The sequence below is a fragment of the Sarcophilus harrisii genome, chromosome 3 (genome assembly GCF_902635505.1).
Source record: "Sarcophilus harrisii chromosome 3, mSarHar1.11, whole genome shotgun sequence".
In the NCBI taxonomy this organism is placed as follows: domain Eukaryota; kingdom Metazoa; phylum Chordata; class Mammalia; order Dasyuromorphia; family Dasyuridae; genus Sarcophilus; species Sarcophilus harrisii.
The window spans coordinates 434644675-434660065 of NC_045428.1; the positions used below are offsets into that span (position 1 = coordinate 434644675).

Below are 15391 nucleotides of genomic sequence, written 5' to 3' on the forward strand. Positions count from 1 at the left end.
GGACCGTGCCGCTCTCGGGCAGGAGGGAGACCGTGCCTTTGTGGAAGGCTCGAGGGTAACGCCGCCCTGCGTGGCCGAGGGGCCCGCAGTCGCCCTCCCTTCCTGTCTGTAACGGCACAGCCCCCGGCTCTCCAGGGGGCGACCCCGCACCTTTGCCCTCACACTGGAATGTTCCCTCAAAGTCTGGGACCTCTTGTTTGAGAGGGTTTGAAAGAGACTGAGTGTGGGGAAGGGGGGGGAGGCCTGTGGGTGTCTCTCTTGCCTGAGGAGCTGGAGGTGTTTGCAGAAAAGCCAGGCCATTTTCGCTCCGGCGGCCACTCCGGCGTGGGGCTAGCTTGGGTTAGACACATGCATACACACACCATAGAGCTCTGCTTTCCCGTAGCAGCTGCTGCCTCTGCCTCTGCCTCTCCCGCCTCAGCCTCTCTGCCCGGCACACACACAGGTTCAGATTTGCGCGCTGTTTCAATCCTCGATGACGTGTCTCCGTTACGGGCCAATAGGAAACGGGCTCTGGTCAGGACAATGGGAGGGAGCCCGCCAATGAGCGAGCGCGGTGAGTTGGCGGTAGCCAATGGGAGCAGCGCTGCCTGGAGAGTAATGTTACAGAACGGAGAGAGTGAGGAGGCTGCGTCTGGCTCGCGCTCTCACAGCCATTGCAGTACATTGAGCTCCATAGAGACAGCGCCGGGGCAAGTAAGAGCCGGACGGGCACTGGGCTACTCTGTGCGGCGCTGAGGGTGAGTCTGGGGCAGCGCCGCGGCGGGGAGAGCGCCCCGGGCAGCTCCGAACCCCGCGCGGGAGCCGGATCCCCGCGGCCCGGAGCCGGCGGGTCAGGATTCACACAAAGGCAAATGAGGGGGGATCGTGGGGGGAACTGCGTACGGACAGGAGCCTTTTTCCCGGGCGCTTGAACCCTGCCCGGCGACGGGAACCCGCGGACCCGTAGCCCCCTCGGGCTGCTGGGGACCCCGAACCCCACGAGTTTTTTTTTTTAATCTCGGGGCGGAAAATTTTTTTTTTAATTTAAAAAAATTTTTAATAAATGTGTTTTTTTGTGGGGGGGGGGGCTCGTGGCCGATGTGCGCGGAGCGCGGGGTAGGGACGGGCAGACCGCGCTTGAGGCGGCGAGGGCGCGGGGCTCGGGAGGCTCAGCCTAAGCTGCTTACAGTGCATTGCATTAGCCATTGCTGCAGATAGAGCCCCAGACGCCGCCGCCGCCGCCGCCGAGCGAGCTTCCCAGCCTGGCGGGGCGGGGGCGACCGGGGCTCGGCTGGGCTGGGGGGGGGGCGCCAAGGGCGGTTGCGGGGTGGGGGGTGACGGCTATGCGGGGATCCCCTCCCCGCGCCCCCTTCTCCCCGGGGCGCGGCGCGGGGGGGAGAGGCGCCGCTGCGCTCGCTGTAACATGGCTGACTCCAGCTCGGCGCTGCTGGCTGGAGAGAAAACAAGGCGGGCGAGAGCCAGAGCTAGGGGGAGCTGGCTGGGCGCTCCAGGTCCGAGACAACTTTTTTTTTTTCCCTTCTCTTCCCCCCCTCCCCCTTTTCACAGCCCCGTGTTTTCCGTGCGGGGGCGGCCCGGGGAGCGCGGGATTTCGGGGGGGGGGGGGGGGGGGCCCCCCCCGGGGGGGGGGGGGCGCCCCCCCCCCCCCCCCCCCCAGGCGCTAGCTTGGGTCTGGAGGGGCCGCGCCCCCACCCCCACCCCGGGCTCCTCCCCCTCCCCCTCGTCCTTCCCCCTCCCCCTGCCTGTAATGGCTGAGTGTGCGCCAGAGCGCACCGCGCACTCCTCCCCCTCCCCTCCCCTCCCTCTCTCACTCTCAGTCTCCCACACTCACACACACACACGCACGCACACACAAAGGGAAGGAGCCATATTCTCGCTCTCACTCTCGCCCTCTCGGCGGCGCAGGCGAGGAAGACGAGCAGCGGCCATTCCGTGCGCGCCGCGCCGCCGGGTACACACGCACCCTCACGCGCCACGCGGGGCCCCGCGGCCCAAGTCTTTCTCTTCCCCCCTCCCCCCCGGCCTCTCCCTCCTTTTCCCCGCCCCCGCTTAAAGCGCGGGCTTCGGGCGGAGCCAGACCCCATTTCGAGTGGGGACTTTTGCTCTCTGGCGCACGACGGACGCTTCATACAAAATGGGGGGGCGGGAAGGAGGAGGAGGAAGGAGAGTCGCCGCCGCCCCCCGGGGCCTGCTCGGACCGCCGCGCGCACACCGAGCGAGCCCGGGGCTGGGCCGGCGGCCGGGCTGAGCTAGGCGGCGGCGGCGGCGCGCGCGGGCTCGAACTCCGCTGCCCGGGCCGGGGTCCCGCCACCGCCGGCCCAAGTGCTCGGGCCCCCTCCCTGCTTGGGGGGGGGGGGGGTCCGCACGTGGCTCTGGGTGACTCTGCTCTTTCTAATTTATTTAAGAAATGAAATTATACTAAAAGGGTTCTTTGATCCTCACTCACGCCGCCCCCACCCTGCTGCCACTACTTCCCTGCAAAGTTTAGAAGAGGTGTGGGGGGCAAGTGCAAAGTGGCGGGAAGGGGAGGCCGCCTCGGGCCCTCATGCCCTCTCCTCAGTTAGAAGAGATTCATGTAGTCAACCAGTTTAAATGGGGGGGACTTTAAAAAAAACCTGCATTACTGGCTGGTATGGTTCGTCAGCCCCTAAATCTTGTTTACTCAGAAACTTCAAACCGGACGCGTTTAGTCAGAGCAGAAATCCGCCTCTTGGGCCAACGGAGCCGGCAGCCCCACAAGTGCCCCGCTTGGTGCGGTGTGCACAAGCGGCCCCACGCTGGCCGGGAGCAAAGTTTCATACAAAGGGGAGGGGAAGGCAGAGCTTTTTTTAAAGGAGGAATTGGGAAATCCTCGACCTACCTCCTAGAGGGAATCTAGGCAAAGAACTTCCCTTAAACTGCTACGTCTCCCATTCCTTAATATAGAGTCCTAGTAAAACCGGTTGTTTTCAGACCATTAGATTGGCGTTTTAGGTTAACTATATGGTCTTAGTTTGTAGTTAAGATAAAAAACCGAAATGAGCATAAATTGTAGGAAATATTTTAGAAATAATGCTGTTAATATGTAGGCAACACAGATATTTTTGACTTCTAAGTCTGTTCTTTGTCGATATTTAAGGAGAGAGAAATCACTATGGGGTTAGAACAGTGCATACAGCCATTTCAAATACGTTTGCTTCTTCCTGAGCACTCGGTGCTAAATTCTGCTGCTTGCTTGTGTTAACTTCAAGCATCAGGTATTCTGAAAACATGTTGATCCACAATCTGTCAGGCTTTTTCAGAAAGAATATTGAATATCCAAGCTTATAGTTAATTGTAGTCATTTATGTTAACTTTTCAAAAGAGATACTGAAGATTTTAAATGATTTATCTGTCTTTTGTGTTTTTAAGGAAAGTAATCAAAATGGGCAAAGGTGATCCTAAGAAGCCGAGAGGGAAAATGTCTTCATATGCCTTCTTTGTGCAAACCTGCCGGGAGGAACACAAGAAGAAGCACCCAGATGCTTCTGTGAACTTCTCAGAATTTTCTAAAAAATGCTCAGAAAGGTGGAAGGTAAGAACAGCAGCTGGTGAATTAAGAGTTCAATAAAATAAAAAGTTCAGTAGCAAAAAAAATAATAAAGTTCACTTGTAAAATGTTACCCATCCTTACCGGTAGTAGAGCATTTTGTGGCAGACTAGTCCTAAGGACAACTGATTTGATCTTCTAACAGACTTTATATATGGTGAAATGTAACTGGAATTTGGTGTAGAGGGGCCATACCACTGAGTCTGCTGTAAGTCTGTTATGGTTAGGCATTTTCTGTTTGCTTAAAGCAGTATAATCTTTTCTAGACAATGTCTGCTAAAGAGAAAGGAAAATTTGAGGACATGGCAAAAGCTGATAAGGTTCGTTATGAAAGAGAAATGAAAACCTACATACCACCTAAGGGAGAAACAAAAAAGAAGTTTAAGGATCCCAATGCACCGAAGAGGCCTCCGTAAGTATCCCTTCCTGTTCTCTCCTTGAAGAAATACTTTGCCCATTGCCTTCTAGGTCAGCCTTTTATAATAATGAGTGACTCTGTGAGTTCAAGGTTTTAGTCCCATTTCTAAAGTGGTTTTCGAAGCATTTTGAGATTTTGGTTCAACAAACCTTAAGGACTTAACTATATGCACTGCAGGTGATGGGTAAATTAGCCATGTTTTCTCTTCAAAGATCATTGGGCATAATTTTTATTGTGAAAACTGGTTGGTGTTACCCTTGTACATTTTGTACATTGCTTGATATAGAGAAAAGAAATTTAGAAATTTACAATATGTTTTGTTGCCTTTTAAATTTGTAATTTTAACATTGAAATTCTTTTTGTAGTTCGGCATTTTTCTTATTCTGTTCTGAGTATCGTCCAAAAATCAAAGGGGAGCATCCTGGGCTTTCTATTGGAGATGTGGCAAAAAAATTGGGAGAAATGTGGAATAATACTGCTGCAGATGACAAGCAACCTTATGAAAAGAAAGCAGCTAAACTGAAGGAAAAATATGAAAAGGTAACAAGTTATATAAGTGTTTTTAAGACCCATTTCCTACTATAATTTGAGGGCACAAATATTTTATGTTCACCTCATTTATGTTAAATTGATCCTTAAATTTTAAAAATTGGTATTTTTACATCCAATTTCTTATTTGGAAGAAATATTGTTCATTAATACTAGGTTTCTTTAAGAATTATGCTACAAATCGCCTTTGGTTGTATGATTATTGTAAGATCATTTTAATTATGTAGAGTTAAAACTTCAAAAGGCTTTTTAATATGGGTATAACCTAAAACAATGGATCCCTTTCACATCCTTCTGATTTACTGCTCATTTGTCCTTCATAAAACCTCTTCTAATATGGTTTTGCATCTTTTTGTTCTATAAACTATAACAGTATTGGCAAGATTAAAGTATCACATCTGAAAAACACTTAAAATTACATATTATAGGCTAGGTGGGGTTGTCTGTCTACACCCTTTGGTGTATTCCATATTAAAGGAAATACTTTTCACTCTGAAGTCTAGTTTGGCTTGTTTAATGATCAGTATATTTGTTCATTTGTCTTAAAAGAATAATAATTCTATAGATTTAGGGTCTTAGAGTGATAGACCAGAAGAGTAATTTTTTTGCATTCAGAAGGTGGCAGTGTCTACCCTTTAATCAAAGTCCCTATGCATTTCTTGTTTTTAATAAACTGCAGTTAGACTGCTTACATAATTGCACTTCAGTGAGGCATAGCAATTGCAAATATTAGACCATGTCATTCTGATGGGTTGTGGATGGCTAATTATAATTATCTCAAATATGTATTTTTTGCATTCATTTCTTGAGGGCTTGGTTATTTATAGAATTGCAATATATCTGTAAACACCAAATTATAGCAGTCCCATAAATTTCTTTTGTAAGTTATAAAAAATCTTTTTCCTTCTCTTTCACTCCTATTTCTATTAAACCCTCCACACCCATCCTCCTAATTTCCCCCCAAAAAAAACATTTTACAGGATATTGCTGCATACCGGGCTAAAGGAAAACCTGATGTGGGAAAAAAAGGAGGAGTTGTCAAGGCTGAGAAGAGCAAGAAAAAGAAGGAGGAGGAGGAAGATGAAGAAGATGAAGAAGACGAGGAGGAAGATGAAGAAGATGATGAGGAGGATGAGGAAGATGATGATGACGATGAATAAGTTGGTTATAGAGCAGTTTTTTTCTTGTCTATAAAGCATTTAACCCCCCTGTACACAACTCACTCCTTTTAAAGAAAAAAAAAATTGAAATGTAAGGCTGTGTAAGATTTGTTTTTAAACTGTACAGTGTCTTTTTTTGTATAGTTAACACACTACCGAATGTGTCTTTAGATAGCCCTGTCCTTTAGTGGTATTTTCAATAGCCACTAACCTTGCCTGGTACAGTATGGGGGTTGTAAATTGGCATGGAAATTTAAAGCAGGTTCTTGTTGGTGCACAGCACAAATTAGTTATATATGGGGATGTAGTTCATTTTCATCTTCAGTTGTCTTTGATGCAGCATATGAAATAATTGTTGTTCTGTTAACTGAAATACCACTCTGTAATTGCAAAAAAAACAAAAAACAAAAAAAAGTTGCAGCTGTTTTGTTGACATTCTGAATGCTTCTAAGTAAATACAATTTTTTTTTTATTAGTATTGTTGTCCTTTTCATAGGTGCCCTTAAATCATAACTTTCTTTTTGAGGGGAAGCTCGTCTTTGCTTTTGTATGCCCATTTGGGATCACATGAATTATTACAGTTTTCATCTTTTCATATAGTTAGCCGATAAAAAGCTTTGATCTACACACCCTGCATAATTGTGATGGGGTAATAAAAGTTGTATAGAAACAATCTTCCATAACTGGAAATTGAAAGTTACCAGTTAATAAACTCAAAATTTCACATAGTCCAGTATTCTATCCAGTTACAACATTTAACCAAGAGGAGAACATAGAGATTTGCAGCATGGAATTATTTGAATGAAACGTACTAAAATTATGTCCTTGAAGGACCAGTAGAAGGGTATATTCTAATCTTTATGTGGGGGATATATATTCATAACTTCATTACTATGTAACTGAAGTTATGTTTATAATTCCCATCCTTTAGAAGAGCTGAGGAATGTACCCCAAAAGCGTGAGTTGAAAAATACAAGACTGCCATGTTAATCTTTGGCAGTGGATTGTAGATTAAGTACGCTTATAGTATGAAGAGCTGGCAATGAATGACCCCTTGGGAAACTTGAGATTATATATGGTACCATTTATAATTTTAAATCTAGATTTGATTGTCAAAACAAAATTATAATTCAGTCTCATTTAGAGTGAGTCATGTTTTTCCCATTAGGGTTTACATTAAAATTGTAATATTTGACCCTATATAAATTAAGCAGACCATGATGGGAAATATACTTAAAATTTGGCATTAAGGTAAGATGTAGACCAAATGTCTCAATTTGATCAAATTTCTTTCCTTTCCAAAACCAAAGCTAACAGTGTATTCATTAAAACTGACCATTTATATGTTTACCTGCTTTCCATTTTGGGGGACAATTTGGCAGTTTTGTGGTTTTGAAATTATGGTTCTCTTAAGTGCCAGTGTTTTAAAAATAGCGTTCTTGTAATTTTACACGCTTTTGTGATGGAGTACTGTTTTGTTATACAATTTTGACTTTCAGATTCTAATTTCAGTTTTGCATTTGTTTATGTATAATTTCAGGAAGAATACTGAACATCTGAATCCTGAATGATACTAATAAACTAATAATTGCAGAGGTTTTAAATACTTAGTTAAATGGCTTTCACTTAATACATTAAGAGTTTATTAAATATATTTTAAGTATTTTGTTTCCAATAAGATTTGCCACTGAAGAATTGTTGTTAAAAATAGGATAGATAAAACATTTAAATCTCTGCCTTTAAAAAATTCTAATTGAAATATGTTCAGTATAAAAACATTTCACTGATTGTTCTAAACATTAGAAGGGATAAGTGAAATTATGTGCTTATTTAAGGGACAATAGCACTGATTTCCCACCCACCCACCCACCCCAGGTTTTCAACATGTGGTCTTAAAAATGTCATTCAGATCACTGAGGATGGTTGACATACCCTAATGTTTTAAATTTTAAATATAACTTTCTTTTGATCAGATCAGGTAATCACTTGTAGCCTTAGGGTTGGCCATGGTTTATAAACAAAAGTGAGCGGAGTGAAGTGAAATTCAGTTCACTCTGAACCTCTGAGTAGAAACAATTTAGATGTTGCTTAATTTTGTTTCTCAACATTCTAATCAATGTTTTATCTGGTGAAAAATGAATTTGGTTTAATTGACCTAGGAACTTCTAGTATATGACTGTTGAAATTTGAGTTGAGAATTTAGAGATCTCTTGATAATGCAGTTCAATTAGCATTTTAGATTGATGCTGCAAAAAATATTGAGTAGACCTCCTTAATACTAAGTTATTCTCAAATCAGTATAATTTGGGAAAGAATCGGATTCTTGCCAAAATTTCCACCTGGGTTAAATAATAAAGTAAATTTTGACTTATCAACACTTGGGGAATTCTACAATTCAATAATGATAACATTCATAATTTCCCTGAGACACTAAAAGTCTTCTGAATTTAATATTAAGTTATATTCAGTATAATTTTAGTGATTTTATTGTACTATAGCTCTTTGAAAATAACATGATTTCCATTGACCAGAATAAGACCATCCTAGTTCCCAGGTGTTACATATATATGAGAGGTCACTCTACTTGATTAATACGACTTCAGCCATCGTATTAGGGATACTGTTTGTATGTAGCTTAATATATTACAAGGAGGAAATCCCAAGTGCCCTGGGTTATGTTTACTGAGTAGTTGAGATACAGCTGCTAGAAAAACATGCTCGTTATGAAGTTCAAATAACCTCAGTTTCTGAATTAACCAGGTAGATTTCTGGACTTGAAAGAGTGCATCCAGTACTGTATTCATGGGGCTTTGCTCAAATACAACACAGTTGTGTTAAAATTAAGAAGCTATCAACCACTTTCTTTTCTATCAGCCCATATTTTCATGTAGCAAAGAGTGAAATAAGTTAACCATTAACTGGAATTTAGGGCATTTAAGTTGATGTTTTTAAAAGTGGTTTTTTTTTTTTTTTTTTTTTTTTTTTTTAATACTATGTCAATGAAAAATACATGTGTCCTAGACCATATCTGGTCTACAACATTCTCATAGTCTTTCAAGTGCCTTTCTGTTTTTTCTTTAATATTTGCATCTATTTCCTTGGATCTGTGCTACTGCAAAACATTTTTCCTTATCCCCCTTTAGCAGCATGGTCATCCTAGCACAACTTGGGAAATTCCCTGAGCATAAGCCAAAAAGTATGCAGTGGAGGAACAATGACAAAGTGTTGCTCTTCCAGAAGCAATTACTGTTCAGTCCACAATACAAGTTCTTAATCTTTTTTTCTTCACAACCATCTTCCTAGCTAGTGAAGACTCTGGATCCCATTTCAGAATGAATAAAATATTTCTGTAGTCGGGAAAATGATAAATTCATAACACCAGGTTAAGAATTCCTTCCTGCTGATCAGATCTTTAGAGGATTTTCAATGTGGAAACTAAGGAATAAGAAAATCAACTGGACCAAAGTTTGGCCCTTTATTGAATACTTGTGGGTTGGAAAAGGACAAGTAAAAGGAAGTATGGAATATTTTTTGAGGCTCAAGGATGCCTATTAATTTATATTTTATGAAATATCTAAATTACCTAGACTGGTAAGATGGGAAGTAATAAGTAAAATGCTGTTTGATACTCCAGAAGGCCACACGTTGAAATCAAGGCTCCAATATGGAACTGAACAGTCATTTAGCTTATTAGTTTACTCAAAATGAAACTGGAATTATAACATCTCACTGGGTGATTATAAAGCTCAAACAAGATGATGGTATATAAAGTGTGTTTGCTATATACATGTTATTACAGACACCAGAGATTAACTTTGGTATGAAAACCAGACATCAAAGGAGGAAAAACAGTCATAGGTATATCATGTATGGTCATCTTGAAGGTTTGTTAAAATGTCCCAAATCTTTCTAAATGATTTTTCTTTTTTTTTGCCAGTAGACTGAGGCCATCTAGAATAGTTGGTGCACAATATTTTAGTTTTGTTTATATCTTGGTTTTTATAGTCCTTATGTATTCATTTCAAACAGCTGTAGTGCATTGAATGGTCAGCCAAAATCCTTGGTAATTCATTTTTTAAAAAATCTTTAATATCCTAGCTTCATATTAAGCAGAAAAAGTAGACTTCAATGAGGGACAACTAATGCTATAAGAAGTGGTTTGAATCCTAAAGGAGAATCTGGCAGTAGGTATAGTGGAGAGTGATTTAAAGAGCTGGTAAATTTGAATGGTTCCAAGACATTCTGGATAGCCTTGACTAAAATTGGTTTTATTAGAAAAGGTCATCACTTTGCTGCTCTGATGCTTTGGGGTGAACCATAACTCCAATATAGCCCCAATTATATTTATAGGCTTTAATGTATAATTAAGTGGGGCTCCTATGAATTATAAGGTATAATTGTGGGCTTTGCTATCGTGTTTAAATCGGGTACTGTCAAATGTTTTAGACCTAGATTAGAATTTACACAGTAAACTAAACTGCTCTAAAACTGAATGGGAATTAATACAGTGAAAGATTTAATAAACTAAATAAGAAGCTGCTGGCCAGGACCTCCAAAAATAGATACTCAAATTCAATCACAAGAGATTTTTCACTGGGGAGCCAGAGCAACAGGTCAATAGGAGGGGCACAGGTTAAGAAAACAAATAGTAGCTGTTCAACCTGGGGGTGGTAGCAGGCTTCACTCTTAAGGCTTTAGGAGATTACATTGCTACCCCTGCCCAATGTGCAGAAGAGGAAATGCAAGAGCCTGGTCTGGACCAAAGGTACAGAAATATGTGGCATATGAGCAAAGGCCTCCCTACAGACCAGGTCAAAAGGTGAACTAACAACCTTGTTTCCTGCTAGGAGAAACTTCACATTACAGCAGGGATTCTTAACCTAGAATTGAAAGGGTCCAGGGTTTAAGGGGAACTATGAACTTCATTGGAGGAGAAAAAAGACACTTTCACTTGGAACATAATTGGTAATGTAATTTTGTTTATAGTCAGACTTAAATTTTTATCTATAGCTTATTTTTCTAAATACATGAGAAAACAATTGTCAACATTTACCTTTGCAAACGCTTGTGTTCCATTTTTTTTCTCCCACCTCTCCCTGGACAGCAAGCAATCCACTATAGGTTAAACATGTGCCATTCTTCTAAATATTTCTATATTTGTTATGCTATTCAAGAATGGAGATCAAAAGAGGAAAAATAATTGGAAATGTAATTCTGACAAAAGCTTCGCCAATATTCACTGGACAGTCTTTGAGCTAGAGGGAATTTTGGTGCAATATCTTCTGGTAGGGTCATAGATTTAGAGTGGGAAGGGAACATTTACCTCACCTTCCTTCTTTGTACAGGGGAGGAAACAGGCCAGAGGACTGAGGACTCCAGCATTTATTACACCATGCTGCTCAGATAAGCGACATCACCTTTTCTGTGTGTGTTTCATTACCAGACTCAAAAATCAGCCTCCAGGCTCAGCTATGTCACCATTCCCTAAAATGAACTTAAAAAAGCAGACTGCAATACATAAAAGCCAGTAATGAAAAAGTCCTATTAATAAGCAGTTGCTAGAGTCAAAGGTTATGAAATTTGAGTAAATACATAGAAAATAATCTTATATTCTGTGGGTAGTTGGTTTTATAATTTTCTGGTTGTTATTAAGAACATAAAGGGAAACCCCATCTTGAATATCCACCAAGTAAATTAAAGCATGTGTTTTGAAGGGAAGCATACCAAACACACAGGTAGTCCTTACTTAAAAACAAAAACAACTCTACACTGAACATTCTCTATTAGACTTATGAAGCAGGAAAGGAATTCAGAGCAAATTATCTAGAGTGGTGAGTATTAATTACTTAGGTTCACTCAGCCCTATCCTACTGTCAACCTTGCTCAGATTTTAGTTTGACATCCTAGGGGAGCAGCAACAAGCAGAGCATATGGGAGGCCTTGACTTTCTTTGGAGAAAAACAGAAAAACTGAGGAGGTCCCTGGGGAGGGCCCTTCCTGGCCATTCTCAGAGCTCAGAGCACCAGGGTCCCCTTGCTTAGTTTTGTTGTGACATGCTTGGAGAATGCTGGCCTTTTACCCTGTTTTTACATCCATATTCTGTGCAGATTTAGCCTTGCTGGGATACAGCATCATTGATACCTCCTTGCCTTTAAAGTAGTTTCACTGTATCAGAAACTTAGCAAATTATACATACGTGTGTGTGTATATATGTGTGTGTGGTGTGTATTCTTGACAATCTGTGTTCCTTGGTTCTGAATGGAAAGTGTTAAGAGGTCTATGACTTTAGGAAAGATTGGCAGCAATAGAGAAAAGAGAAGGGGATTGGGGGGGAGGGGGGAGGGGCAAGAAGTCCTTCAAAGAAAACAATTTTATGGAGACATCTGGAAATCCAGTGGGACAGGAGCCCCCCTCCTCCTCCCTGCCCTTGTCATTTTATAGCTTCTGGGAGTTAAGGTCACAGGATCAGGGGGGTTAGGGCTAAAAGGGAATACCTTTAGAGGCCATCTGGTCCAGAGCCATGTAAGAGGATCCAGCCCCTCTCAAAGTCAAATATCCAGACTTCCCTCTTGACTGAAAAAGGTATAGTGAGCTCACTCCCAGACTAAGAGAGCTGACAGAACATGAGGTAGTTCTCACCTACTCTAGCAATAACCTGGAACTCACACAAGACCAAAGGAAAAAAAAAGAACAAGGAATCTAATGAGGAACTACTGTAAGTGAATTCCTCTTCAGCAGAACTGCACAAACAAGTCAACCAGAAGCCCGGGGCAAGGGAAAGGGGTTAGGAGCAAAGGCAATGCCAGCCCAGGCAAACAAGCTCGGCTCCCAGCAGGACCAGATGTGTCGCCTTCAGGGCTGCCGGTGGAGGCCCCAAGGAAGCCTGGGGAGGTCAGAAAGCACTGAGAATCCCAGGGGGAGGGTCCTGGAAGAGAGGCCCCCAGCAGTCTGTCCGGAGATGAATCCCAGCCCCCAGGACGACGGGCCCTGCCCCCCACCAGCACACAAGTCCCGCCAAGAGGAGGCCTGGCTGGGCCAAACTGAAGCCACCCAGATGTTGGGAAAGCCCCAATTCAGGAACGAAAGCTGGAGATGAGTAATTTTTTTAATCCCCCAAATAGTTTTTATTTTAAAGTATCATAGATCTGGTATCCCTCATAAGAAGAGAAAAATTCAACAACTACAAATAGTAACTAAAAGAAAAAAATGGATTCTCCACAATGTCTAGAATAAATGAAGTAAGGGTTTTTTTTGTTTTTTGCTTTTAAAGGCCTGGAAGAAAGAACTGGAAGGAGAATTGATAGCTTACAAAAGAAAACAGCAAACTTTACCCATGAAAGGGGTTCCCTGAAAACTAGAATAGAACAAATATGAGATTGCAAGAAATGTTAGAGAATCAAAGAACTTAAAAAAGAAGAAAATTTAAGATACTTCATAACAATAACAACTAACCTAGAAAAACAGGTCAAGGAGAGAATATTTAAGAATCACTTGATTCCCTGAAACCATGATTTTAAATTTTGAAAAATTTATCAACACCCAGACATTAAAATTTAAGAAATTTTAACTGAAAATTGCCCGTATCTATTAAAACAAGCCTGCAAGTTCAGATCTACTGAACACTCTATGAAAAGAATCCCAAAAGGAAAAGAATGTCATAGCCACAATCCAGTGTGTCCAAGTAAAAGAAAAAATCCTACTACATGTCTTCAGAAAGAAATTTAAACACCCGTCAACTATAGTCAGAAACACATTTTATTATTTGATCCTCCCATCAATTCTGTGAAGAGACCAGAGACATTAAGTGTTTTGACGTCTCTTATTCAGCAAGTTAAGAGTCAGAGGTAGAATTAATCCTGGTCTTTCCTGACTCTGGAGGGTACCGTACTCACCATTAAACTGTGCTGCTTCCTGTGGTTCCTGCTCCTACCATTTAGTACACTCTCCCCTGTTTCTATAGCCTTAGGATTATTAATATTTTATTAGAATGTTCTGTTCTTTTAAATATGTGATTAAAGAAAGGTTTGCTTCATTCTTCAATATGACCTTAGAAAACTTGAAGCCAAAACATTTTTCTATAGAAACATTGCTACCCTTGTATAATAGTAGTCAATGGAAATAGGATTCATTGGACAGAATTAATTTTCCAGTAAACTTTTCAGGAATGCATCTGTCTCACACTTTGAAAAAGGGGTATTTATAGTTATACTATATGGGCTTGACCTGAAAAGGAACAGGAATTTTCTGCATAAAGAATCCTACTGTTTCCCTCCAAAATACCAAAGAGCTAGAAGTGAAAAGTATAGTAACCAGGCTCCTCATAGTCCCTTGTAAAGCCTGTAGCAAAGTTTATCCATACACTGACAGGATAGATGTGACTGACAGAAGGAAATGGAAAAACAATTATTAAACCCTTACTATGTAGAAAAACCTGTGCTCAGCTTAGAGCACAAATAGAGAATTTAGACAATCCCTGATCTCCAAGGATCTTGCGTCCTAATGGGGAGAAAGACGTCAGAAAAGAAGGTTCCTGTTCCCGTTCCATTTCTTGCAGATGGAAAAGGGCAGATGCACTCAACTTTTGAGAAGCAATGGCAAGCACAGTAGGTCCACAGATTTCATTAGCATGTGGTTCTAGACTGCCTCCAGCAAAGATGAGGATGGCAGATGGGGGTCCCATGGCTAAGGCACTGGGACAATGGGGCAGTGAGGATTAGCAGGGCAAGGGAGCAGTTTCATGGGGCCACCCACCGGTCCCTGCCTCCCCTCCTCTTGTAAGGGTTGGGAAGGGAAAGGTCTTATGGGTCTGATTATGGCCTTGAATCAAGGATCTCAGCAATCTGATAGGGTGGAAAAGGTTTTCAGCTTAAGCCTAGAAAAGTAGGATCTGAATTCTGGCATAGAAATCTGGAATCGTATGTTGTTCACATACTATTTGTGTATGCATTTATTTTATTGTTGTTATTTTTCAGTTGTGTTCCACCCATTTGAATTGAACAGGATCTCTTGAAAGAGACATTGGAGCATTTACCATTTCCTTCTCCAGCTCAGTTTCCAGATGAGGAAACTGAGGCAGACAGGATTAAGTGACTTGACAGGATCACAATTAAGTACCCACTGTCCTATCTATCCATAAGGTTACACTTGATGACCTCTCAGATTCCTTTTAAATCTAAATCTAAAAATTTATTGAGTCCAAGACTTTAGGCCCAATGATTGCCAGAGGATGATTCCTACTCTCCCTTGGGATTCTAAGGGAAACCCTAGGAGACTAAGAGTTTTCTAGTATCCCATTGATGTGTTCCCCAATATCATTTAACAAGTTTATAACTGCCCTTTTTGTAAAAATGTTTGTAGCAGCCATTTTTGTAGGAACTGGAAATTGAGTGGGTGCCCATCAGTTGGAGAATGGCTGAATAAGTCATGATATATAAATGTAATCGAACATTATTGACCCCTTTGTCCCTGGTAAAATATGTCTTCTAACAGACTATAGATACATTGAAAGCAAAGACTTTTTAAAAATATTTTAAAATTTTATTTCATTTTACTCTTTTTTGTGTTGTAAGCACTTAATCTCTCACATGTAAACAAGATAGTTTTACAAATATAACATACTCCCAAAAGATTACCCAGGTTCAAAACACTTTGTGGAACAGACATATTTCAGGTTCTCTACATATACCTACTTGTCAA

The 15391-nt window shown here is 41.6% G+C and overlaps 1 protein-coding gene across 2 annotated transcripts; it reads left to right on the forward strand.

Annotated features, from left to right (window-relative positions):
- Positions 1-572: 572 nt before the first annotated feature.
- HMGB1 (high mobility group box 1) lies at positions 573-7293 on the forward strand. 2 transcript variants are annotated; one of them, XM_031960743.1, is made up of 5 exons: positions 573-740; positions 3391-3553; positions 3835-3980; positions 4352-4526; positions 5516-7293. In XM_031960743.1, the coding sequence occupies exons 2-5, from the start codon at positions 3404-3406 to the stop codon at positions 5693-5695; spliced, it is 651 nt and encodes a 216-aa protein (XP_031816603.1). In that variant the 5' UTR covers positions 573-740; positions 3391-3403; the 3' UTR covers positions 5696-7293. The 2 variants fall into 2 exon arrangements, with proteins under 2 accessions (XP_031816603.1, XP_031816604.1); XM_031960744.1 differs by lacking the exon at positions 573-740 and adding an exon at positions 1850-1951.
- Positions 7294-15391: the final 8098 nt, after the last annotated feature.

Coding starts and splice junctions, on each gene's coding strand:
- HMGB1 (XM_031960743.1), top strand. CDS start 3,404: ATGGGCAAAGGTGATCCTAAGAAGCCGAGAGGGAAAATGTCTTCATAT. Junction 3,554..3,834: donor AATGCTCAGAAAGGTGGAAG/GTAAGAACAGCA, acceptor AATCTTTTCTAG/ACAATGTCTGCTAAAGAGAA. Junction 3,981..4,351: donor AATGCACCGAAGAGGCCTCC/GTAAGTATCCCT, acceptor TTCTTTTTGTAG/TTCGGCATTTTTCTTATTCT.